Genomic DNA, 27790 nt, shown 5'->3' with positions numbered 1-27790 from the left:
TTGAATTGATAGTTGTCATTATACCAAATATGTGGGCTTACTCCTAACAAGATGACCATTTCTTTTAATTGACTTCCTTTGTTTGTTTTGGTCAAATTCAAAGTAACAGTATCAATTTCTGATGACCAGATTTTATACGAAAGCAATTAACTTTTTGGATTCATTGATTGTTCATCTCTCAGATTTATTCTCAGATTACCCAGGAAATAGATTTCAGTCTGATCTATATAAAACAAAAATTTTAATGTCACATAATTTTATTTTTCTCCCTCCTGTTCTTTCATGGTCTTTACAGTGTCTCGCCTTTCATTTAACCACTGTCTCTTTGCAGTTGCATCTTAATAGTTACATTTCCTCTTAGTGTGTATTCAGTGTTCATTTTGTTTTTAGCCTTGTTCACACTTTGGTGTGAAATTTGGCATGAGTGTAATATGTGACTTAAATAATGCTTTCCTTAAAAATCAAAATACAACAAAAGCCACTGTCTTTGAATCTGTCCAAGCCCTGGCTGCCTCCTCTGCTCGCCTATGCTCAGTTCCTTTGCACTGGTTGCCCAACTCAGGATGTATTTCTTGATGGAGTACTGAAACTACAGCTGTTGTATCCTATAGTTCTTTATGTTCACCATTTTAAATAAAATGTGCGGTTTCCCAAGAGATGAAGGTATTATTTCATCTCTGTTACAGCCGTTTTCTGCTATCTTCCCAGACAGTGGAAAATTATAAAATAATTTTAAGCTTTTTCTTTGGAAAACAAAACAAAAAGCCTAACAGTTTATTTTAAAAGATCATAAAGGTAAAAATTGGATTTTGTTTTTATGGTTGTATTTTCTAGCCTGGTAGAAAATGGAAGCTTAATCTTGTTTCATAAATTAATTCTTAACATTTGAATGGCATTTGTAGCTAGGTTCATCTTTTAAACTTTAGCCAAAAGATGTAATACTGTTTAGCAAATGAAAAGTACCTGAGGTAGTGAACTTTTTGTACCCTTTCTTTACTTTGTTTATAACAAATTAACTAGCTTTCTAACCATATGAGATAAAATGAGATTCTTTCTTATCTTTAGGCCCAGCCTCTGAGGAAGGAACCTGAAATAATCACTGTGACCCTAAAAAAACAGAATGGAATGGGCCTCAGCATTGTAGCAGCAAAGGTAGGACTGAGGGAGCCCCTGGAGAGCATCTTCTCCCATCCATGACCATGAGTCGGCATGGACCAGAGTGATGTCAGCTCTGCTTCTGGGAGAAGGGAACATGCTACCTGTCCTCCTGGCATTCCCTGAGGATCAGCTCTTCTCTGAGAATGGGGCTGTAGTGAATGGTTCCTTGAGATGGCATAGTCTCAGAGGAAGCAGTTTAAAGGCATGGTCAAGGCTAGTTGGGCACCATGGGAAAAGCGAGCATGGACAATAGAGAAATTGTTGCATCTGTCACTTTGTCATATCAGATATCGGATCTTTTCAGCTTTCAGTGTGTGGCAGTCATGGGGACCTAATAGCACTACCATTCTAGTCTCTAGGTCTTCTCTGCTGGAGGGTGGGAGTGGAGCTAAGCACAGCTGTGCGTCCATCTGAAGTGCTGGCAGCTCCCGCACCCTCCCTGTTCTCCTGGCATCTAAGTCCTACTAGTCTATTAAAGAAGAAATTAACAGTATGGCTGAAGTTATTATTTAAAAACAGAAAAAAGCTTCCACAATCATAGTCAGGTATTTTCAATGGAACAGATGTTTTTTAATGAAAATTTTAAGTTAGCATATGAGTTTAATTACGATTTTTTCATAAATATGTTACTATATTTTGTTCATTCCCCTCCCCCACTGCTGATATATTTTTTTTTTAAGGTTGCATTAAGTCTCTTACCCTTGCCCATTGATTTACATACAGTACACATGGCATGAGGTATAGGGAGACCATGAGGTCAGCATTGCACCATGCAAAATAATGAGAAACTTACCAAAGTCTTGGTTCTTGACTTGGGGCAGATTGTAAGCACATGGGCCTTTCTAATGTGGGATTCCTTTCTGTATCATTCCTTCTTGGATCTTTGCCCTTCACACTCATTTTCAAAGGTAGACATCATGGCATCCTGTAATCCCAGCATTCAGCAGGCAGAGACAAGAAGGTGGAGTTCTTGACCAGTCTAGTATGCATAGTGCAGTCTTGTCTCAAAAAACAAAACAAAGCAAAAAACCTAAAACGCAAGGTTTATGAGTCCTACCTCGCCAGCATTTTCCTAATGGAAATAGGAGCTCTCGTGTCCTGTGCTTGTTCTTGAGCCTAGAACTTCATAGAACTGGAATTTGATCCTTAGGAGTTGACTTTCATTGTCTCTATTACCCAACTAACATTTTCTCTCTAGTGGTGTTGTTCCCCAAGTCAGCCCCAGGGTTGGGATAGATGGAAATACTTGTTAACAGAAATAAGAGCTTGTGTTTTGTTTGTTTGTTTTTACTTTTAAAGCATGTGTGTTCTGGTTTCCTTTCTGTTGCTGTGATAAACACTATGACCAACTTGCAGAGGAGTTTGTTTCATCCTACGGGTTGCATTCTGTATCATCAAGGGAATTCAGGGCAGGGACCCGGAGGCAGAAACCATGGAAGAACACTGCTTATTGCCTTCTTTTCAATGCTTGCTCAGTTTGTTTTCTTATGTAACTCAGGATCACCTTTCTGGGATGGTACTGCCCACAGTGGGCTGGGGCTCTCCTACATTAACCAAGAAAGTCCCCTACAGACATACCTACAGGCCAGTCTCATAGAGACAGTTCCTACATTGAAGTTCCCTCTTTCCAAGTGACTAGTTTGTGTCAAGCTGACAAAAACTGCCCAGCACAATGAACCATTTATTTATTTATTTATTTATTATTTTTTTTTAGTGCACTAAGTTGTCAACCATGAAACTATATTTTAAAAGTTAAGAAATAAGTAGATTGATGAGCATGGAAGTAGTCATCCAAACACTGTGGGGTTTCAGCTGACTCTTGGAATTAAGAAATTAGAAAAATGACCCAACAGAGGTATGTTATGGGTAGAAGTGAGGACACAAGCAGGGAAGAATGACCAGTGTTGTGTGTACCTTGTTTGAACAGTCTGCATCTGCAAGGAGAGCCAGAAGTGGTGGAGAGAGCTGTGCTGTACAGTGCTAAGAGTGTGGGCTGACAGATTAGAGGAGTCTTGTTGCCTTGTTGGCAGCACAACAAAATGAAGGGTTTGGAAGGTGGGAAAAGCCAGTGGTGTCTGAGACTTGGTGGCATGGCTAAACAAAAGGGTCTGGAACTGTCAACAAGTTTGTTCAGGACTAGGCAAAAGGAACCTGTACCCACCTGAAACTTAGGTTCTGTGAAATCACCTGTGATGGTCAGAGCCAAGATCCTAGGCCTCTGATCATACTTTACTGTTCAAAATCCTTGTTCATCTCATGTGACCCAGATCATACATCATGTTATAATGATTATAATATACTTGACCCAAGCTTAGAACATTTGGAAACTTGAAAGGAAAATGTTAGCCATGGAACCATTTTCTTCTTGATTATAGCTGAATTACTGCCCATTTCTAGAGGGGAAACAAGTTCAGAGATCAGTCTGCCACACTCATACACAGGAAAGACTTAACTCCTGGGATGGGGTATAACTTAGTGGTAAATATGTATTCTTGTGATGCTCTGGACTGACTCTTGTGTGCTACAAAGGAAAAAAACCAAAGAAGTCTTCATTTCTGTATTGTGTTGTGGACATAATCTTTTTCTCTAATACTAGTCTGCTGGAGAGGGACCGTAATCAGGGTTAATGTTATTTCCAGTTGAAAAAGTTTTCCAGTGCAGAATGACTTGTTTTCTTCAGACTCCAGTGTGACTTGGGTTTTGATTTCTCTGGTGTGGTGTCCTGATGCAAAGGACCTAGTTTTTCGTAATTGTAGGCTCCGGCTTCGTCATGCATCCTTGCCCACTCTTCTTCCTCTGTCAGGTATCAAGTAGAGAATTAGGACATCAAGTCAAGCTAAAGTCACAGTCCGGCCTATGTTCCCTTAAACTTAGTTTACAAGAGCAGGTCTTGACTTACTGGTTCAGCCATGTAAAGGTGGGTCTTGGCAGAGTGGTATTTTTTATACTTAGGTGTAATATGATCACTGCTCTGCTGTGTGGAGTGATGGTTAATCTTTATTGTCACCTTGACTGGCTTAGAATCACTAGGAGACACCGTGATACCATTGTGTTGTCTGCGAGGATGTTTCCAAAGAGATTTAACTGAGAAGGGCAGACTCACTGCTGTAGCAGCATCATTCTGTGGGTAGAGCTGTCAAGAAAAGGGGAAATTGTGAATTCAGGATTGAACTTGAAATTTTGGGAACCTGATAAAAATAAATGTTTGGTTTTTTTTTTTTCTTTTCTTCCCCCCCTCCCCCAGCAGTGAATTGGATAATGGAGCTCAAAAAGTTAGAGCCAGAAGGGCCTGGAGTAGTGGGTCATGCCTTTAATTAATCCCAGTATTGGGAGGCAGAGGCCAGTTCAAGGCCAGCGTGGTCTACAGAGTGCATTCCAGCAATTAACAGCCAAGGCAGTTACACAGAGAAACCATGTTTTGAAAAACAAACAAAAAGAGCCAGAGATGAAATTTAGGAATTGGTATGTGGGCACTCTGAAGGAAACAATTAAAAATTCTCTGTCAAGTGCACAATGCCATTTTAATATATGAAATAGTAGTATATTAGCACTTGTTTTTTGAATGAGACAGATGAATAGCTAGCTGTTCACCATGCCCATTTTCATACTGTATTTATCATGTTTATAGTATGGGAATGAAAGCTCAGCGAAAGAAAACACAAGTATCCTGGGTTTGCAGGCTGCCAGGACAGTGCAGTGCAGGTGAGAAGTCTCTATATATACAGTGATGGAGTCACCGTACCATTAAGATTTCATAGTGCATTTTGAATATAAGATAGATTGGTATGAAGACCTCTGGTACAAGTTAGGATGGTCAGCCCTGTCTCCTGATGAGTCACTTACACTTTTGGTTTTCTGGGCTGTCGGGACAGTACTACTCCTCATCCTGCCTATTTGAGGAGGAAGCTGCTTGCTTGTTCCCATCTGCCCGGCCTGCTTAGACCCAAAATAATCACACAAAACTGTATTATTTAAATTTTGGCCCATTAGCTCTATCTTCTTATTGGCTAGCTCTTACATATTAATTTAACTCATCTCCATTAACCTGTGCATCACACAAGGTTATGGCCTACCAACAAAGTTCCAGCACGCCTGTCTGTAGTGGCTTCATGGCTTCTCTCTCCGCCTTCCTTCTCCCAGCATTTCGTCCAGTTTTCCCTGCCTACCACCTGTGTCTCTGTTTCTGCAGGCCGTTTCTGTGCCGTTAAGACTAGTGACGATTGTTTGTCCTAATGGTTGAGTAGGAAGCCATAGAAAACTCTGGTAGTAGCTACTTATACACACCACTTCCACCCAGCCCTGCTGTGTTTTCCTGTCACCCCGAATGCCTTCCTGTGTCTGTACTTGTGTTGTTTGCTGGAAGTCTGTGTGTTTAACCCAGGCCTTTTCCCTTTTTTAATTGTTGTATGACTCTGCTGCTGTAACCCTGAGCCGTGTTTTGCTACTAAGTTCTTCTCCTTGCCCTCCACATGGTGGTTAAACTTTATGAAATCCAGATGATTTGGAAGCGGTGTGGGTTTGCAGTTTACTTTCTGAGACGTTGCTTTTGGAGAGTTCAGCATGCTACTTCTTACTCATCTGTGGGACAATACGATGCCGACGCTTCCTGTTTAATTTGGATTTTTAAAACACAAACAATTCCCTTTCATTTTTATAACCCTTTAAAGTTTAATAAAGGACAAACGGAATGAAAATCAGAGTGGCTTGGTTGCATAAGAATCTGAGTGTTACACTGGTTCCAGCTCATGTTGATAAATGCCATCCAGTGTCACAGCATCCAGCTCAGGGTTGTGGCAATCCATTCTCGAAAAGCCAGCTGTGTTGGTTGCTGTTGAAACTGAGAAGTAGACAACTGGTCTCCAGCTCAAGACTGTTGTCCTAGAGATAAAAATGTGGTTCTCCGTTGTTGGAAGAATGGAATCAGTGGTGAGTTTCTTCAGGGTGTTGTCCTTAATGTTCTTGTGCAAACTATGATCTTTAAAGAATGTGTTTCATCTTCCACCACAACCTGTTTAAACCTGTCAATAATTAACTTGCTCATGAAGAATGAGCCGTAAATGTAGCTGGTAATTACACACCTGGATAGTTGTTGTTCTCTGTTTATGTTGCAGATACTTAAGGTTCATAAAAAATATGACGTTCTTATGATTTTTATTCAGGAAAAATGTAAGTTCTAACACTACTGGTTATAATATGGTTTTTTAAAAGGTTGCTTTTAATAGTAACTGCCGCTGTGTGATTTCAAGAGCACCTCGCAGATACTCATAAGTCTTACTTGTAGCTGCGTTGGTAGTTGCAGAGTAGGCAGGCTTTCTCCGTAGCCTTTGTTGTGATGGTGTTTTTAAGAACGTAAAAATGTCAATTTATATTACAGATTTTATCTGGAAATAAGTTGGTAGTTAGTGCCTTGAAGATGTTATAGTTTCTTTTAGACTAAATACGGAGTTTTTAGTTTTTAAATCTTAGCTTAAACCGTAAGATTTCTATAATTTAAAAAAGCGAGAGCAAACTGTTAATAGCTGCCTTCTCTCTTGGAGAGCATTTCCTTACATAGACTATAATTTAGGTCCTTGAAGCATTTGAGACATTCCCATTGTATTCTGTAATGGTCTGTAACCCTTCGTGGGAAAGACCTGGTTAAACAAGTGAACTCGGGGGTTTCAGTTCCTCTTAAAAGCATGCCTGGAGAGATGGTTTAAGATTAAGGTTAAGGGTACAGATGTTTTTCCAGAGGACCCAAGTTTAGACAGCCGCTTCTAACTGTAGGTTCAGGAGACCCCAGTGCCTTCTTCAGGACTCCAGGGCATGCACACACATAACAAATTCACATGTGCACACACATTGATAAAAATGAAAGTCTTTTTAAAAAATTATTTTTGTTCCAAAGTACCTCTGTGTCAGGAAAGGGTCTTCCACAGAAATGCAAAAAGTGTCTTTCTCTTGAAATGACACAGTATCCCTTATGACTGTGGTTTATGAGTTTGAACAGTATTATGTATGTTTTTGCTAAAAACAAAATGGTGAATTACATAAGAAGGTAATTTTTTTCACAGGATTATTATTACATAAGTATTTATTTCTGGGATTGACTGAAATACCGAATTTCATTGGAGTATTAATCTAATAGCATAATTGGTATTCCTTTAAAGAACCAATTTTTTGCTCTGTGGTTACAAAGAAACAGAACGACACCCCTTCACACCTCACCCTCATTTAAGGCCTAGGAACCCAGGTGTATTTATACTCTGCAGTTACACCTTAGGCAGCTTCTCAGGACTCTCAGGTTTGAGACTCTTAAGGAGGTTCTGCACAATTCTGTCTAAATAACCCCCTCCCATATCCCATTTCAGAACTCCTGAGGGGCTATTCTCATTTGTTTCATAGAGAAAAGATGGATGATGTGGTCAATTTCATTGTTTTGTTGGTGATTTTGTATTGCTGTAAACGGGAAAAGAACACAGCTGATATTAGAGCTTAGTTTATGGAATTTGTGCTCAGTTACATTATTTACCACCATATCTGTTGGAATAACTTATTTTGAGACTTGCTGCAGGTGAAATTCATGTGAAGAAAGCATTTTAAACCAATTTAAAAATTAAGGTAGTTGGTAGAAAAAAGATGTTTAGAGTGTTTTTAAAACCCTTGTTTGGGCTTTGATAGTTGGTCTGAGAAAGCAACTAAAAGACGTGAGGAAAATGCTGGCGAGCACAGAGCTTCCCAGCAGCGTTTCTGTCTGGAGTTTCGTTTGGGCTGCTCCTGGCTCTTAGGTCATCCAGCCCACGTTGTTTTGTGCTCCAGCTGGGGAGTCTAGGCTGGGCCTCCACCCCAGAACAATGGGCTAAGCCCTATGTTGCTTGGCAGACACCTCTTCCTCTGACTTTTTTTTTTTCCTCTTTTGGGTTTAATGATGTTTTTATACTGTTACTGAGGCATACTCCCACACACTCTGTTGGCAGCCAAGCTGGAGAACAGGCTTCTTGTGGTAGTGCCTCCCTACTGAGAAGGGAACTGGCACCTTTCAGGCTTCTGAGAAGGTAGTAAGAGTTAGGAGGACAGACGGACAGCCTTCTTTCTGGACCTTCACATCTCACCAGAGGCTGGGGCAGCTAATAGGTGTGTGCGTGTCTCTCTAGTCTGGGGTGGGGTCGGGGGTGTCCTGTTTTCTGACATGGTTTGTTTTCTTTTGTTACATTCTTTCCTAACCTTCTACAGGTAAAGTACAGATAGTTGTCCTCTCACCTCCCTTACCCTACTTCTCCACGTAAACAGAAGAAAAGCACCTATCTGTTGGGTGCAGTCTTAAGATTAGAATATTGAATGCCTAAGGTATAACTAGGTGTCCAGACCCCTGCCTTCTCTGGGCATTGCCTGCTTTTCTGGGCACTTGCTTTCTAGGTGGTCTTCACAAAGGGCACAGAGGCCGAGCCCACCCACCTTGAGCACTGTGCTGTGGATGTGGATCTCAGGTGGTGTACGAGGGGTAGCGCCTGGTGTCCTGGAAACATGTAACTGTTTTCTAAAAGATCTCCTTCTTTCTTTCATTCAAGGAGTTGACTTACTAAATGAGAAGTTTATAGTGGCTATGTTTAATCTTATAATTTGACAACTAAGTAGAACAAACATTTTAAGCATTTTAGTTACCTTTAGACAAATAGTTTTTAAAAAAATTATTTAGCCCTATATATTTATTTCAGTATTATTCTCATTGCATTTCTCATGGCTGGAAATCAGAATATGTAATGTTAACATATGTGTTACAGTAAGATGTTACTTTGACACTTTTGTGCATAATTATGAATTTATTGCTAACAATGGTGACTGATAAACTACAGCACACCAAAAAATTCCTTCATTCTTAACAGTGCTATTCAGTAAAAAAGATTGTGGGTCACACAGGTAACTTAAAATTTTCTCCTAGCTTTTTTAAAAAAGTAATTTAATATTTTCAAAATAATACTTTAATACATAATTACTATAAAAAGACTAATAGGGTGTTTCCATCCTGTTTTCATGCTATGCTTTTGAAGTCAACATCTTTCAGTTTGAACTAGCCACATTTTGAGTACATGTGTCCTAGTGACTGTGGTATTGAACAGCAGGATTGTAAATGGTTCAGTGCTATTTGGCCAGTGCCCTTAAGCTGTTGTTTTGTGTTCTATTGTTGACTTCTGGTTAGTGGTTAAATAGGCCACACATGCACCCTTCAGTGTCTGAAAAGCCATACACTGATGTGCAGTATCAAATAAGAGATAACTTCTAAACTCTGTTTTTCTTTCTTACTTAGGAACTTAGTAGAACTACCATAAAATAAGTTTTAATTATTATATGTCTATAAAATAGGAACTGTTACCTCATGGTAAGAAATTTTGAATTTAGTCTTATTAGGCTAAAGTATATTGTGCATTATTAGAAATAAGTTGTAAGTGATTAGATGCCTCTGGTTTTCTTTTTACATGTATCTGTGCTATTTCTTCTTTAAACCCTAGACTAATTAGCATGTTGCTATTTCTGTTCAGATGAAGTAGTAAAAACTCCCCAAATGGTAAGGAATTTTTGCGGTGCAACATATAACAGTTTTTCTAGGAAAGGGTGGGTGACTGATCATGCGCTGTAGTTGAAAAGACAGACCATCTTATTTACACAGACAGCTGTAAGACAGGCCATTGTAACCGCCTTCCCCGGGGACAAGGGGAATTCCATATGAATGCTAGTGAGGAGAACAGAGGACGGGACTGGTGGTAGGTGAGTCTAGGGACACTAAATGATGGAGGCTTGGGAAGTTAATACCTGAACATGCACTCAGGAAGGAGAACATGTGTCTTTGCATACAGCAGGCAGATAGTGGAATTCACATATGCTTTAGAAGAGGTGATTTCTCTAGGTAGGTGGAATTAGAAGCATTTCCTCATTTTGCCAGGATGTTTCTGACACTGAAGATGTGTTTGTGCCTACTTTAAGAGTCCTAACAGGATCATTAAATACTTACCAAATGATCAATTTTGCGTGAATATTTAAATGTGTGCTTATTAAAATTTCACATTGTATATGTGTGTGTTAAATTGCCTAACTTGAAATAGCCAGGATTTGAGGTTATTTAAGTAACTACTTGTAGTTCGTATTGAGTCTACAATGTGAGCTTATGTAGTAGGTGTCTAGAATTAGAATAGCTATGAACTAAGGAGCCTAGCTGTTACCTCGGGAGTGTTATTACTGAAGAGATGATTAAAATGATTAGGACATTTCCCCAGGTGGGGGACTGAAGACAGCAGCAATGTGCAGGGAAGGGCAGACAGGCTACTTTCGCTTCAGGTCAGTCTATTCCATGATTTTTAAAAGGTATTCTCACTGTAGTTTTTCCAAGTAAGAGGAAGATTATTTGGGGGTTTGTTAATAATACTTTGGAACATACCAGAAATGACATGATTAATTTATTGTTCTAAAATTTATACTTGGTGTTATTTATAGCAGTGCTACTAAAATATATTAGTTATTATTGCCAAATGTTTTTCTTGCTAGAGATGACAGTAGTTGGTTTTTATTTAAAGAATAAACGTTTGCCATTTAAATTGTAATTGAAACAGTGACACAGCAGTTAAGAACATGCAGAGGCCCTGAGTTCGATTCCCAGCACCCATATAGGGTGGTTCACAATTACCCGTAAGTCTAGCTTCAAGGGCCTCTGGTCTTGGTGAGTGCTGTACTCATGTGCACAAATCTATACTTTAAAATTATGCACATGCATGTAATTAAAAATAAAAAGCTAAATAAATTGTAAGGTCTGCGTTGCATTACCAAAACTGCAATGCAGAAATGTAATCAGACTCTTCTCCACACCACCAGCAGTGCTGCTCTTACATTCAGCAAGCATTGCTTTCCTGCCAGTTAGTAGGGAGCAGAAGTCTGCCTCTGCTTTCTGAACACTAGGATTAAAATCATGCATCACTATGCCGTGTGTGTGTGTCCTCTATTAAGCCCTGTAGTGCTACCCATATACGCATAGAGTGTATGCAGCCATTCACTGACACATGGGAAACCTACCAGTGGCCACACCCCCAAAGAATGATTTTTTTTTTTTTTTTTTTTTTTTTGTCAGCCTCTGTCAGCTGACAATAGCTCCTCACCTAGGGGTGAGGCCTTGTAAGATCTTCTCCCACCCATGCTGGAATTTTGGCTGACTTAGACTTTCAGGTAACTGCAGCCACCGTGAGTTTGAGTGCAGTGTACCCAGAGGTCAGCACATTCACAGCATTCTTCCTGCCCTCCAGCTCCTCTCCCACCCCACCCCACCCCTTCTACAGTGTTGATTGAACTTTGCTGGGGAAGGAGAGGGTTTGGAAAAGATGTTAAGTTTGGTACTGATAATCCATCACTTGTCCTTAGCCTTTTGACAGTTATGAGTCTTTACATTGACTGCTGCCCACTGCATAAAGAGGCATCTCCCGCCTAGACTGAGAATAACAGTCTGTGGATATGAACAAGTATTTAGAAGGCAGATTGACAGCACAACCACTCAGAAAATAAGAATAGTAGATTCCCCAATAGGATCTCTGTGAACTCCCAGCCACGGGCTTGGCCAAGATGATAGCACCAGTCACTAAATTCCCTCTGTGGAGTGGGCCGCAAATATAGTCAGAAAGCACTTAGTTACCTCGGTCACAGGCATGTCACTGTTGCAGCATTTGGTGCATCTTGCTCTGCAGGTTGGTATTCTAGTAAGCAGGGACAAGCATTAAATAAGATTATTGGTGTCTTTTCTCCCCCAGCAGCCTGCACTGTACCTTCTGACACTTTGAAAGTTAGTCCCCAAGGGAGGAATTTTCCCTTTTGGTTTGAGATTGATTTTTATGTTCTGTAACCAAAGTTTTGGTACTTCAGTGGTAGGCTCTAACCATGTAGTTTTATGGTGGGCAGCTAAGAGCAGTGCCGATAGCCTGCACTATTTTGGAGACTTCTGGATCCTCCTTGACCAGAAGCTTGTAGGGAGAGAGCCCATGCCTGGCCCTGCAGTTTTCATTTATCCCATGTCTTCTAGAATGGCGCTATTCACTCCATGCGGTGTACCTCTGTGGAGACTCCTCCTACCCCACCCTCACAACTCTATGTTGATGTTAGCCTTCTGACTTAGGCATTTACACGAGACTTTTTCATATATCCTACCTTTCTCCCTACCATTTCCTCTCCCTTCCCTTTAATCCATCTAATACCAGATTTATTCTACTATCCCCTCCAGTTACATTTTTAAATTGGGTTACAATTTAGCAAGTTTCTTTATGGCTTTTCATACGATCTTCCTTCAGAATTCCAGTTGTTTTTTTTTTTTTTTTTTTTTTTTTACCTATAATGCACTGTGGCAGGCACTGCCACCTCTCCTAGTTGTTGTGTGGTTGCTATGCACTCCTAATCACTACATCCTCCTCCTTACTGCAGGGGAAAAGGAGCCAGCTTCAGCAGTAAATTCTGTAAAATAAAATTGTTAACTAATAGGAACTATGGATTGTTTGCACATAAAGATCACATCTTCCAGATTATTACTCTTTTAAAAAATCTATTTTAATTTTTTGAAATCACTGTTTTGGTGCTTACTTTTTTTTCTTGTAGGACACGATATCTCATAGCTTTTAAGGTGACTGTGTTTTCTGCTGTTAGTGCAAAAGTATATATATACTCAGTTGTGCTTCCACTGATACCCAAGTAAGGTTTAATAGTTCCAATAAGTAATCTTACTGGAACAGATCAAAGCTGATCTGTTGATACTATGATCTCTAAGCAGAATATTGATCCTGAAGTTATCTATGATACCTAAGTTTTTCTTGAAGACTCCATTAGGGTTTTTTTTTTTATAAGAATGCTATGTATTTGTGTTTGAATCCTTAGTTATATATGAGTTACAGTATAGTATTTTCTAGATAATTTTTTTTACTTAGTTCATAACTGCTTGCTGCAAGAAGTTCTTTTCTTGTTTTAAAATTAACAACACCGAGGCAGAGGCAGGCGGATCTCTGTGAGTTCGAGACCAGTGATGGCTGAGTTACTTTCATTTAATAAAGAAACTGCCTTGGCCCATTTATAGGCCAGCCCTTAGGTGGGTGGAGTAAACAGACAGGATGCTGGGAGAAAGAAGCCAAGTCAGGAGTCGCCATGATTGTCTCACTCCAGACAGACGCAGGTTAAGATCTTTCCTGGTAAGCCAGCTCGTGGTACTACACAGAATATTAGAAATGGGTTAGATCAATATGTAAGAGCTAGCCAATAAGAGGCTGGAGCTAATGGGCCAGGCAGTGATTAAAAGAATACAGTTTCCGTGTAATTATTTCGGGGCATAAGCTAGCCATGCGGGCGGCCAGGTGCTGGGGACACAGCCCTGCCGCTCTTATTACAACAGACCAGCCTGGTCTACAAGAGCTAGTTCCAGGACAGACTCCAAAACCACAGAGAAACCCTGTCTCGAAAAACCAAAAAAAAAAAAAATTAACAACACCACAGCTAACTCTCTGTCCCGACCTGGCGAAGGGTTGGCCACTTGAAGAGTTTCTCATTCTCTTGGGTTTGTGACTGTTCAGACTGTTTATAAATACTCCTTTTGAGTATTCCAAGCCTAAGGGCGTTTTCTTATTAGATTGTCCATGAATTGACTGATTTTGTAGGAGTACTTTTCTTCTACACCTGAACTATAGAATAGAAACATTCCTAACTAGTTTCTTTAGTTTTTGTCAAAAAGTATCTTCTACTAATACAGTTTTTATAGTTCTAGTTTTTGTATAAAATGAGGCCTGAAAATTTGTCAAGTTACCCATGTGTATGTGGGCAGGGTGTTATTCATTTCCTGCAGTGTGATTTCATTGTGTTGCTCTGACCTTCTTTTTTCATAGGGTGCTGGCCAGGATAAACTGGGAATCTACGTTAAGTCTGTTGTGAAAGGAGGCGCTGCAGATGTGGTTAGTATTTGTTTAAGGGAAACAGTTGAAGGACATTATGCTATGTGAAATGCTGTACAGATGCTTCTAGCTGTGGGTGCTGTGTTGTGTGAAGGATGCTGCTATGGACTAACAGCTGCCTTTCTTTCTTCCTACACTTGCATCCTTCTGGTGGCTAAGGATGGACGTCTAGCTGCTGGTGACCAGCTCCTCAGTGTGGATGGACGAAGTCTGGTTGGACTTTCTCAGGAAAGGTATAACTAATTGGTGTTTAAAGCTTAGTCTTACTGTATTGAAGTGATATTTTACATTTAGTTTTGAAATTGGAATTCAAAGAGTAGGGCTGAAATACTCCATGCCCTCACTTGCCTCTTTAATTCTGAAATTCTTAAGAGTACATAAATTCCATTTTTCTGTTCACTCATAAATACATATTTTAGTCCAGACTATTTCTTTAAATGAATATATAAATATACATATATTCACATATACTTAGTACTTGTAGAATTTTTAAATATTGTGTCAGTATTAATAGGATATTAATACATGTTTTTATAATTTCAAAAAGAATATAGATAGGAGGTAATCTTTTTGAAAGCCAAATTTATTTCCTCAAGCAGCTCTCAGGTTGAGGAACCTAAGCCTGAGTGTTCTGAACACAGCTTCTCCTGTGAGCACTCAGTTTTCTTATACTCTGTATTTTCTTCCTAGGGCAGCAGAACTCATGACAAGAACCAGTTCTGTGGTCACACTTGAAGTTGCAAAGCAAGGCGCCATCTATCACGGCCTGGCCACCCTCCTTAACCAGCCATCCCCCATGATGCAGAGAAGTAAGAACTAGGGGCTCAAGCCCGAATAGCTGTCCTACACTGATCCTGCACTGTAATGTGACTCCTCTGGAGTTTCCACAAACTGGGGCTGGAGGGTGCTCAGTAATTAAGAGCACCCTCTTCTCTTCCAGAGGACCTGTGATCAGTTCCCAGCACTTAAAACTGTCTGCTAAACCCTTTTCAGGGGATTTGATGCCCTCCTCTGACCTCCTTGGGCACCAGTCCAACACGCACATGTATACATGCAGGCAAAGCACTTATACATATAAGATAATTGTTTTTACAAAGGGAGTTATCAGAAGTCCCGTGTAGCAGCTGCTGGTACTGTTACTGCCCAGTTCTTGAAGTTAAAAGTTAAGAGTGCATGGTGCTGAGAAATACTACCAGGTCAGGATTCAGGTGGACACCAGCTAACCTGAACCCCACACTTTAGTTCATCCAGGTTCCCCTGGCTCTCAAGAGAATTTTAACCTCAGCCTGTTTGGCTGGTTATCTGTTAATGATCTCCATAGACCATATACAGAGTAGGTAGATACTCGGGCACCAGTGAGAATGAATAGATTTTGAATTTTGATAGGCACAGTCAGGACATAAAGTCTTTAAGATAGGAATTGTATTTCGTATTCTTTAGAAGAGATTTATATGCATATGTATGTCATATGCATACTTTTAATTCTGCCTGTACTAAGGCAAGGTTATCTTGCCATATTTCTCATCAGAGAAAATTCAGTTATTTCAACAAAGTAATTTATTTGTGGGAACTGATCCTCCAGCTATATTAAAATCTTTATGAAAAAAATCAATATAAATTTAAAGCTTCCTAAAAATTTATTTTAGAAACTATAAGAGGAAGAAAACATTGTGACTTGAAAACATTGTTACTCTTACTATTCTATGATCATTGACCCTTCAGATCAGCCTTAATGATAGATTTTAGTAAATGTATGCACAGTCTGTTAAGTGTAGTTTTGTTTTGTTAGCTGCCTTCTCCCCAATCAGCTTTGGAACCTGCACATCCTAGCCCTTGTCGTGTATAGTATCAACAACAGGAAAGGTGTCAGACAGCCTAGAATCCCATTTACTGCAGCAGAGAAACAGCAAGGTATCCTGACAAAATCACATGTTGGCATGTTTCAGAACATCATCTTGAAACCCAAAGAGGGGAGTGGGTAATGAATCAGTCCCAAGTCAGCAGATGAGAGACTGCACTGTAGACAAGGAGTGGGTAATCATAGCAGGTGACAGCATTTCTCTGATGGGTATTAATATGTGTTCTATCAAGTGAGAGGAGCATATTTACCTTTGAGGGCTTTTTAAAAATTACTCTAAAATAGTTACTTTGTTACTTATAATAAGTTATGGTTCATTTGTTGAGAAAATAATGTCAATTTTCCCCATAGATACATACCAATTAATGAAATATTTTCTAGTCAGAATACATTTTAAAGTTTGAAATTTTTTTATATATAAAGCTGTTTGTGATGGCATACACCTTTAATCCCAGCACTTGGGAGACAAAAATAGCTTCCTGACTTCTGTGAGTTTGGGGCTACCCTGGTCTTCCTGGTGAATTCCAGGCCAGCCGTGGTTATCCAGTGAGACCTGCGTTTTGTCTTGTTCTACTTGCTTGTTTTTGTTGTTTTTTTAAAATTACCCTATTATACGAAGAACTGTTATGGAATATAAGTATTTTAGATGCATCCTTTGAAGTTGTTCAGAGCATTCGAAGCAGACTCTATGAACCAATGGAGGAACAGAGAATAAATGAATCCACTGTTATTTCAGTTTCAGATCGTCGTGGCTCAGGTAAACCCAGACCAAAGAGTGAAGGTTTTGAGCTCTATAATAATTCAGCTCAAAATGGCTCCCCAGAGAGTCCTCAGCTGCCTTGGACAGAGTACAGTGAGCCAAAGAAACTTCCTGGTGACGACAGACTGATGAAAAACAGAGCTGATCACCGTTCCAGCCCCAATGTGGCAAGTAAGAAGAATCATTCTCTAAGGGTGTTTGGTCACAGCCAGAGTGAGTGGGCACATTGTTCTTTGCCAGTTATTATTTGCATTGTTGTCTACCCGGAGTGGAGTTTTCCTAGAGGTATCATATTCTTTGAAGGAAATAAAATTTCAATTTTACTTGTAAAACCCTTAACTCAGTAAACACTATAGTTCAAAATGTCTCTGGGAAAGGTTATCAGGTTGCCAGCTTAAGCTGAGGTCTTTTACATTTTAAAGAATTGCTAACAAAGAAGTAAGAATGGAAGGCTATTTAATAGAGACCTCTATTAAATTCAACAAACATCACGTGTTTACTCTTGTGTCTCTTTACCAAAGATGCTAACCATTTCCTGGCCCTTTTCTGAGCTGTGGTAGTAAGAGATGTGAGGGTGTAGGGACTTACTTCTTGTACACCTTTGTCTCTGGCTTTCTGCTAGACATCGAACCAGTGTGTGATATGGCTACTGCCTTTGAAGGAATGTTGCTATGTTTATTTTACTTGATATTTAATATGAAACTTGGGTTTTCTTGATTGTTTCCAACAGATCAGCCTCCTAGCCCTGGAGGGAAGAGTCCATATGCTTCTGGAACAGCAGCTAAGATAACATCTGTCTCTACTGGAAACCTCTGCACTGAGGTCTGAGAGATGAACTGAAAGACTTTCTCACTTGTTTTCTCTTGTTGACTGAGTTATCTGATAGAGTGCTCCACAAGTTACATTGACTATGTAACTCCTGAGTTTTTGTTATTTAATATTTTTATTTTTTAATATGCTAGTTGGATAAGTTAATTTTAAAATAATAAATCTGGGGGAAATGAGAATTAGTCCTAACTGAGTAAAGTGCTTCTCATGATTCACAGTGTAGGATCACATTTTTAATTTTTAGCATAACACTTAATGTTCAGCATTTTAAAAGATTGTAAAACAGATTGCTGGATGTTAAGTTAACCTTTCATACAATTTTAAATAGCTCTTTTTTTTTGTCTTTACATTTTACAGGAGCAGACTCCTCCACCTAGACCTGAAGCCTATCCCATCCCTACTCAGACGTACACCAGAGAGTATTTTACCTTTCCAGCTTCAAAATCCCAGGATCGGATGGCCCCTCCTCAGAACCAGTGGCCAAATTATGAGGAAAAGCCACATATGCACACAGAAAGTAATCATTCCAGTATTGCAATCCAGGTTAGAAATAATGGATTCACAAACTTTATCATCTCTCAAAGGAATATGGTACAGAAGTTTGGCAGGATAAAGACAGTGATGGCTGTCTGTATTTTTCTTTAAAAATATGTATTTTGTGTGGGTTTGTTGCGAGTGCATGGGGCACATGGACAGAAGTTGGAGGAATTTGCAGGGGTCACTTCTCTCCTTCAATCATACGGGTTCTGGGGATCAAACACAGATCAGCAGGCCTTGACAGCGAGCACCCTTACCCTGATGAACCATCTTGTAGCTCAAGACTGAATGAGTTTTGAAACACAATTGGTAACTAATACAACATTAAAGTTGTCCTCTTATTTTTGTGTGTGTGTTTTAAGTTTGAGGCAAAAAGGAGTAGGCTTAAATTCAGAACACCCTAAGAAAAGCAGTTCTGGTCCCTCTTAAGGTTTGGTTAATGAAATGTCGATAACGTAAGGCATAGTTACTGCAAATGAAAATATAGTGACTGGCATAGCTTGCGTTTGGTTCTGTCTCTGCCAGATGATCTAGAGGTGGGGCTGAGAAGTGAAACAAACAGAAAACATACACTCTTCTTAGAGCTGCTGAAAAAGTGGGTACCACTGGGGTCTCGGTGTGGAAATAACCTGACCTGTTTAGAGTCCATCTCAGGTGATTGTACAGAGAATGTTTCTGAAGGAAAAGGCCTGGGCATCAGAAGGCAAACGGGGCTCATTAGAGGATTGTAGAAGCCTGCTAAGGAGTTTGGACTTATGTCCAAATCAGTAAAGATGGAGATGTCAGTCTGGGGAGTTAAACTGGGAAGTACTATCAGATGTGATAGAAACCGTCTAGGACACGTAAATAAATATGTGTTCTGGAGAGTAAATGATGTGGGAATCCGAAAAATAATCATTTCTCATTAGAGTGGAAACAAAAGACTTTTTTCAAGCAGACATGGGATTAGAGCTGAGCCTAATGATGAGGGGGAAAAAACAAAAACAAAAAGAGGCAGAGAGCAGAAAGGGTTGTGCTCGTAAGAGACTGTCCACCAAGAGAAGAGGAAACTTCCTTTAGGCAGAAAGTGATCCTCTCATCTGTTCCGGGGGGCGAGTCTGCCTTTTCCTGGGTGGACCTCATGACTGCTAGCAGCTCGACGTCCTCTGCCTGCCCACACCACATCTTCTCAAGTACCAAACCAAGACTGTACTAGGCAGCAGGTGCAGAGAGAGTTGAGTTAGTTATGGCAGGGCCAGGTCTCTGTTCCACAGATGGCATATAACTCCATGATGTTCTAGTGTGGATTGTAAATTGGGTGCCAACAGGATGAAGAACCTGTAGAAAATTAAGCTTTACCCAAATGGAGTTAATGTTACACTTTTCCTGTTATGGTTAAGTGGTAATTCATATTTTCTTAAAAGGAAATATAAATTGTTTATTTTTCAGGTTTACATTTTCAATTTCTGTTCATTATAAAAGTGGAATAAAGAATTAATTTACATATCATAGTGATTATAAGGATAAGCTGCTTCTATACATGCTACTTTGCAGGCTTCATTACTAGCCTTGTGGAGGGAAAATACTTGTTTTAATCTTTTTCCTCATGCACTCAAAAACTTTATGCTCATCGGAGTATGCTATTGCCTTTTTTCTTTGGTAACATTGGAGCTAAAACATCTTAGATGAATGGAACTTACTCTTGCATGCTTGGTTCAATCAAAGAGCTCATGAAGTTAGTCCTGAGCTATAGAATTCATTTAGAATTGAACCATGGATATATACAATGAGTATTACTTAATAGTTAGAGTTATATGTCAGGAGTTTTTGTTGCTTTTCTTGGTTTCTACTATGCTCATTCATCTCTGGAGCCTGAGGAGATGCCTTTACTTGCCAGCACCAGAGTGACAGGAATAGCATGCATCATCAGAGAGACAGAAAATCTTTATTTCTTTTGTAGACAGATTTCCAGCTGTGTCATTTGACCAGTGAACCATAAAAACAGTCTGTTTCTGGTTATACATTCATTCCACCGTGTTTGTAGTCTGTTCTCCGTGAAGATTAAGCATGTATGACATTTTGGTGATTTCTCTAGTGACCCCCTAAAGTATTACAGTTTTCACTTTATCTTCTCAGCGTGTTACCCGTTCCCAGGAAGAGCTTCGAGAAGAGAAGGTTTACCAACTTGAGCGGCATCAAGTAGAGGCTGGCTTGGATCGCAAGTGTGACAGTGATATGTGGATCAATCAGAGCTCCTCAGTGGACTCCAGCACATCCAGCCAAGAGCACCTAAACCATTCCTCCAAGTCAGTCACCCCTGCTTCCACTCTGACCAAAAGTGGTCCTGGACGTTGGAAAACTCCAGCAGCAGTTCTACCCACCCCTGTCGCTGTCTCCCAGCCCATTCGAACAGACCTACCTCCACCACCCCCTCCACCTCCTGTCCACTACACCAGTGATTTTGATGGCATCCCAGTGGATTTGCCCCTCCCACCTCCTCCTACCAACCAGGTAGGACCCCAGTCTGCTCAGGTGGCTGCTGCAGAGCGGAAAAAGAGAGAAGAACATCAGCGGTGGTATGAGAAAGAGAAGGCCCGCCTCGAGGAGGAACGAGAGAGAAAGCGCAGGGAGCAGGAGCGGAAGTTGGGGCAGATGCGCACACAGTCCCTGAACCCTGCTTCCTTCTCTCCTTTGGCCACACTGACCAAGCCAGAAAAGCCTTCCACATTGCAGAGGCCCCAAGAAACAGTCATTCGGGAGCTGCAGCCCCAGCAACAGCCCCGCACGATTGAGCGCAGGGACCTGCAGTACATCACCATCAGTAAAGAAGAACTGTCTTCTGGTGATAGTCTGTCTCCAGACCCCTGGAAACGAGATGCCAGGGAGAAGCTGGAGAAACAACAGCAAATGCACATTGTGGACATGCTGAGCAAGGAGATCCATGAGCTGCAGAACAAGGTGGACCGCACTGCAGAGGAGAGTGACCGCCTGCGGAAGCTCATGCTGGAGTGGCAGTTCCAGAAGAGACTGCAGGAGTCCAAGCAGAAGGATGAGGATGATGAGGAAGAGGAGGATGATGATGTGGACACCATGCTGATCATGCAGCGTCTGGAGGCTGAGCGCAGAGCCAGGGTAAAGGGGAAAGGCCTTGGTTGTGCGTATCTGTGCTCCCTATGGTATTTTCTAGGTGTTTCTACGGAAACAACTATTCACAATCACAAGGAAGAGTTAAGAGGCCCTTGGTTTCACCTGCTCACCCTGGCTGACATGCTGCAGGAATGAGCCAGGCCCCTAGGGCTTCATTGTTTTAATTTGCCAGCCCCATAGTTATCCTCACTACATTTCAGTTGAGAAAACAAGTAGTTAGTAATGACCACTCACAATTGTGACCAGGGCTTGGCTGACAGAGCCAGATGTTAAATACCTGAAATTTGGTGGGCTCTGTAAAGTATAATAGCCACTTGGCTCTGCCGTGAACAAAGCAGCCAGAGTTGTCATAAGAACACTGAGCTTGGCTAATGTACCAAGGGCATCCCACGGAAAGCTTCAGGCCCTGATACTGATTGTGAGCAGAGGAAACTCAGGACATCAGTTTTAAAGTTCAGTGTCATTACCAGATGGAGGGTCTGTGCACTTACTTTACAGTTGATACCTCAAATATTTATTTAATTTAATAATTGTAGTTGTAACATAAAGACGCTAACAACTTTGGGTATAATTTATATTTCCATATTACAAAAATATTTTTATTATTTTTCAAATAAAAATTTTGTAGGCAAAATTTAGCCTAATGCAAATAAGTTCTTAAAATACCAAATTTTGGGTGAAAACTAGATTCTTTACTCCCTGTCAGGCATGGTTGTTGAGAGGCATTTATTGTTAATAACCTGGGCACTTGATAGTAACTTGTGCAGAGTGCTGTTGTTTGTCATGGTAGTGAGTTTTATTGACACTTTTTTATCTATACAATTTTTTTTCTGATTTCTTTTTAATGTTGCACATGAGAGGGGTTGTTAAAACAACTGCTAGGTCAGACACCTTACTCCAAAGGCATGATGAAATTTAATCTTTGATGATATTGTTAAGAGTCCAGTAGTATGATCATCTCCTTTTCAGCTTGCTCTGTGAATTTTTCCTGAATCCATTAACACACATACTTCTTCATATGTACATATTTAAGCATATACATATATATTGCTCTGATTCCGTTTAATTACCTTTTACATACTGACTTTCTTAAATAAGACCAGAATGTAATTTTTAACAGTTATACTATTTTACTAGTATTTTTCTAGTATCCTTAGTAAACATTCTTAAAAATAACTATGTCTGTCACATCAACCATTTTATCTGAAAGAGCAGTTGATAGCTGGGACTACTGCTATAAGGGTGCACTGACTGGTTCCCACTGTGTCTATGGTCAGACTCTCAGGCACTCCAATATATTTGTTGTCTGGACTGGCCAGAACTGGTGTATCCCTTTCTACCGTGACTAGCTAGTGATAGATACAATGATTTGTGGCTTTGTATTGCCCTCACCCCAAAATGCTTGAAGCGGGTGGCAGCTACTGTTGATGGCCAGTGATTGCGCAGCATCAGTGTTTGCTTCCTCCGACAGCTGAGCCCAGTAGTGAAAAGTTAGCCACTACATTGTAACATCCTAGTAATCTTTTCTGTGAAGATGAGATTTTCATTGAAGATTTGTCAAAGTTTTGCAAAATTGCTACTACTTTGAATATTTTGAAGACTTTATTATGGATTATGGTGCTTGGAATTTTTTGATATTTAGTAAATTTCATTTTAATAGTTATATTTAGTTTAATATCAATCTCAAAATAACACTAAGGGAATTTTTGCTTTTTTTTGTATTTGTGCCTCTTAATGATAAAACTCAAAATATTAATGACATGTGGACATTTTTCTGTTTCTAAATGCTAGAAGTTAGTCTGTGGTTCTATAGTTTTCTCATCAAGTTATCCAAAAACAGATGAAGCATGACAGCAGCAAAGATGCCGGTGGCGGAATACAGGTCTAAACCTAACTTTTTTTTCACACTTCATCTTTCTTTTTTCCCCTCTCTGTTACCTGCAGCAGACTGCTATGCCAGCAATCTCTGTTCTAGATTTGGTATGTTCTTGTTTCTTTCCCTTTGGTGATGGCTGTTCTGTGTTCTCAGTAGTCAGTTCTCCCTAGAACCTCCTGGGTCAGGAGACTAGCTCCGTGACTAGAAGCATGCCTCTGAATGTTCCTAGATTAGTTACTCTACTTCCTCGTTAACTTTAAATGTCACTGTTTGTTTATGGGTCTGACTTCTTAGAGTTTTAGTCATTATTTGATTCTGTGTATTCTTACTTCAAGTATGTGGACAAATGAAATAAGGGTTGCACTGGGTAATGATGTCATTCTTGTTGTATTGGAAACAGGTCTTAAGTATGGTCACTGAACTCATTGAGAGGACACTGACTCTACTCCCAGGTTTTAATGTAGCTAAGATGTCACTGTTTATGGTAAAACAATAGGTTTCCTATGAACCTGCATCATATTTTTCTTAATACCATGTGGATTTTAGTTAGTTCACTTAACAGATATACCAATTTATAGTCTGGCATCAAACATTTGCAGATTATTTTGCTGTTAAATCAACATGCTTAATGTTAGTATCAGAGATATTTGATTGGTCATTTAATGTTCTTTATGCTTCAGTAATGTATTTATGTTACCTGATAGACAGTTATATTCTGACACACACACACACACACACACACACACACACACACATATATATATATATATATATAAATTCTTAACTCAGTATTCTAGGTCAACTTCTAAATGATTAAAAAAAAAGTCAGTACTTTAAAAATTCTTTGAATTTTAACTATAGTGGCCACCCCATCAACTACTAGCCCCGTCTTTTCTGTTTATGTAGCTGGAGGACAGGGTACCAGAGAGAAACATACACCCCATACACAAACTTAATGTATTAAGTTGTGCATAGGTTAGAACTTTGTTGTTGTGTTGAGAAAGTGTGTCACTGTGTGGACCAGGATGGCCCCAAACTCATGGTCCTCCTGGGCTTTCACGTGTGCACCACATTAGTCAGTCTGGAGTCACTCTCGGTATCGGGCAGTCATTTAGGAAATAGTTATCAAGTATTTACCCTACAGAGCAGGTACTGACCAGAGGCACTGGCCAGCCCTTGGCCCAAAGATAGCTTTCTGTGCTGTAGAGTTATCTTTGATGAATAATATTTAATAATGCTTGCATTTAAGTTTTTATTTCCAGTCAGCAGTTCCCAGTTTTTCTTGTTTTAAAGGAATATTTTGATTATTAGTGTTGATCTTAAGCACTCTTGTTTCTAAGCACTTCCTATACAGTTCCCTAGTAGGTACTAATTGTTAACAACAACGCATTCTGCTCTTAACATGTCAGAATTGCAGATTGTCGTGGGAACCTCTTCCAGGGAATGAGTGGATAGTGGCAAGCATGTGGTCTCTGGGTAGCAGTGTTTCCCTGCAGTCTTACGACATGTTCTTAGCATGTCATAGGATGGATTTGGGGTGACTCGTGGGGTAAATGAAGCAGGTTTTATCTTGTTAGGAGCAACTAAGTTCCCTAAGGTTGGAGGACTGCCTAAACTGATGGGTACTCTTCCCTTTGTCTGATGCCACTGCTGGTCCATGGCCTGCTTCTGCCTGCTCATTCTAGATCCATAACTTTAAGATCAATAATGATGGCAGTGACATCTCATTCATGGCTCTAGTCTAGCCCTCTTGCACAATAAGTTTGGCTACCAACATGCCTGTATACCATCTCCTCCTGGTGGCAAAGGGGAAACTTTCCAAATACAGCCTGTGCAGAACTAAATCCCTCCTGTGCCTCTTGACTACAGCCACTCTGCCTCAGCCTCCCCTTTCCAAGAGACACTTGTTAGTCATTTGAGCTTTACAGCCTTACATGGTCCCATTTCATTCTATTCAGAAACTGTTGCCCCTGCCCACCTTGCTGTCCTGGCTGTTTTACTCTCATTGCCTGCTGGGTTTACTAGTTGACGTCTAAAAGCTAGTCCTTGACTGCCTGGTGATGGCTGTATAACACAGGTCTCTGTTGTTTATTTTACATTTCTTCGTAACAAATCTTCTACGGCCCAGGAAAAGTCCAAACCCAGTGTGGGAGCCTTAACCCTCTGCCCCAGAGAACCACTATGAGTTTGCTTTCTGGCCTGCATTTTCCTGTCACAGTATGTATATTTTCTGCTTCATCAAAAGCACTTCCTTTTTATTAAGTGACGTACTGGGCTACCAGCCAGATACTCACTGGGCCTGTTCGTCCTTCAATGGCTTGTCTGAGCTTTGTCTTGTCACCACATATGAATGGGTCATGTGGTACCCTGGGTAACATGCCTACTCACAGGAATGAGCTTCTGTGGGGTGAAGAAAGTGAAAAGTTGTTTCCAGTGGCTCTTGTAATAAGTCAGAACACTGTCGGGGCTTGTCCTTTGTATAGAATGCTAAGGCACAGCCTTTGAGCTGCCAGGTGTAAAAGGGTTGAGTCAAGAGCTGTTTTAAGTACTTCAGACCTAATTAGAATATTAACTATCAAAGGAAGCATTCAGATGTGTCCTGGACTGCTGAGTCTCTCTGCCTTGCTTAGGGGCCACTGTCTTTTTGGTATCGAGCTTAGAATTCACATTTCTTTAAGAAAACAGTGTGAGCTGTATGGTGTGTGCTAAGAGGAATTACTCTGTGCTGCTCTAGGGGGTCCTCTTTTTAATGTCCTTGGCCACTTTGAGAGGGGGCATTGTTTTCTAACCAGTTCTGACACTGGGCATGGAGCTTTTTCCTTAGGCCAGAATAGGTGGTCCTTTGTAGATCTAGGTTCTAACCATGCTTTAAAGTATCAGAGGACTGCCTACAAGGCTTACCTGTGTTTGTTAAGTAACAACACATCTTTAGTATTAAGTCTTCAAAGTTATTTTATTTTTAATCTTAAAATTGAGATTGTATTTTAGAAAAAAATATTAGCTGTATAGAAAAGGATTTTTAAAAAGCCTTTAAAGAGTCTGACAGATTTCAGATGCCAACAAGTAAAGGAAATCACCATCCTTTTTTATATTAAGATAACTTGAATATGGTTGGTAATTTAACAGTGATAATAACATTAGTATATTTTGTGAATTTATAAACACACAAATTTCAGCTTACACTATTGTTTGACCTGGAAATACCTTTTTAGAAATGGAGACTGGTGCAGAACCTGCTAGGCATTCCTACTGGCCCTGCACTCCAGAGTGTGAGGTTTACATTAGCACTGGCCCAGTCTGCCCTGATTGGATCCGAGATGGCCTCGCCCGTGCTTGGTTAGACTGTAGCAGGCAGGCACTTGCCACTGACTATAGAGCAGTTAAAAGATGCCCTTTCTCTGCTACTGCACGTCTGTGAGCCTGACAGCTCAACGCCCTGTAAGAAACACTAATGCTTGTATACAGAGAGGGGAAGTGGGGTAAAATATTTTAAAGGAACAAAACATTTCAAAGTTTCAAAGTAAGGAGTACACGATATACTAAACAATAGAAAGAAATGTCTTAGTTATAAAAGTACTCATTAATTTGTCTTTTTAAAAAATATAGTAACCTATGAGCTTACTACACTGAGAAGACCTCTGGATGACCACCTTACCAGCCAGGAGAATGGAGAACCGTACTTTTTAGAGAAAATGTCTCTTGCCAGCTCTGTACTGCAACTGTGCTCATAACAATGAGTGCTGTAATTGAACCAATCAGCTTATCAGAGAGCAGTGTTTTCCAGGCTGAACAACAGGAAGAGCTTAGTTTTGGAGAACAGGAAGTGTAGCTTTGCATTTGCCATTAAATTGCTTTCTCTAAGCATTTGCTAGTTCTTGTGCTGTTTAATTTCGGTGTTCTTGTGGGGTGCTGCTTCTTGTTTGTCCCAGTGATCCATGCTTTATTTGGACATTGTCTATGACTTCTCTTCTGGAATGTGCACAGTTGGCTCTAGCACCCTCACTGTAGTCCTCAGGGAAGACTTTGATCCTAGTTTCTTTTGTTCTTCATAAACAGTGTCTATGCCTGCTATAAAACCCACTCCCTAAATTCCAGCCTCTGTTTGGACATTATGTTAAAGAAAAAGCTTTTTCTCTTTTTGAGAGGACATTTTTTCTGAGGTGTTTTATTGTTTACGGACATGAATAACCCAAAAGTGTAGACTGGTTTATTCTTTTTTACTAGATACAGTGGGATTTTACTTTTTTTAAATTTTTTTGTGTACGAGTATTTTGCCTGCATACATGTCTGTGCCTGGTACCCTTGGAGGCCAGAAGATGGCATGAGATCCCCTGGGACTGGGGTTACAGATGATGGCAGGTTTGCTGGGAATCAGACCCCCTAGAAGAGTAGTCTTAATTGCTGACACATCTCTCCAGCCCTAGATACAATGTTTTATTCCATTGGAAAAGGATAAGATTACTAGATTTTTGTGGAATTTTTGTTTTGTTTTTATGTTTATTTGTTTCTCGAGACATTGTTTCTCTGCATAGCCCTGGCTGTCCTGGACCTCTGTAGACCAGACTGGCCTCAAATTCACAGAGATCCATCTGCCTCTGCCTCCCAAGTGCTAGGATTAAAGGTATCAACCACTACTGCCCAGCTGTGTTTTTTTGTTTGTTTGTTTGTTTGTTTTGGTTTGTTTATTTTGGTTTGCTTTTTTTAAGCATACA

General features: G+C 40.1%; 1 protein-coding gene across 11 annotated transcripts in view; it reads left to right on the top strand.

The window, feature by feature from the left end:
- Window positions 1-27790, top strand: part of Afdn (afadin, adherens junction formation factor) — a 135476-nt gene that overhangs the window by 96298 nt on the left and 11388 nt on the right. For 7 of the 11 annotated variants that reach the window (XM_057761355.1, XM_057761352.1, XM_057761350.1 and 4 more), the window contains 8 exons: window positions 1066-1152; window positions 14028-14093; window positions 14253-14326; window positions 14784-14902; window positions 16688-16882; window positions 17442-17533; window positions 17897-18082; window positions 20192-21187. In XM_057761355.1, the coding sequence (XP_057617338.1) occupies window positions 1066-1152; window positions 14028-14093; window positions 14253-14326; window positions 14784-14902; window positions 16688-16882; window positions 17442-17533; window positions 17897-18082; window positions 20192-21187 (1815 nt within the window). Of the gene's footprint in view, window positions 1-1065; window positions 1153-14027; window positions 14094-14252; window positions 14327-14783; window positions 14903-16687; window positions 16883-17441; window positions 17534-17896; window positions 18083-20191; window positions 21188-23146; window positions 23183-25206; window positions 25296-27790 lie in introns of all 11 variants that reach the window. The other 4 variants (XM_057761346.1, XM_057761344.1, XM_057761353.1 and 1 more) reach the window with 2 other exon arrangements.

The sequence above is a fragment of the Chionomys nivalis genome, chromosome 2 (assembly GCF_950005125.1).
Source record: "Chionomys nivalis chromosome 2, mChiNiv1.1, whole genome shotgun sequence".
Taxonomy (NCBI): Eukaryota; Metazoa; Chordata; class Mammalia; order Rodentia; family Cricetidae; genus Chionomys; species Chionomys nivalis.
Note: the sequence above shows the minus strand (reverse complement) of the source record. Positions and strands in the feature narration are given on the sequence as shown.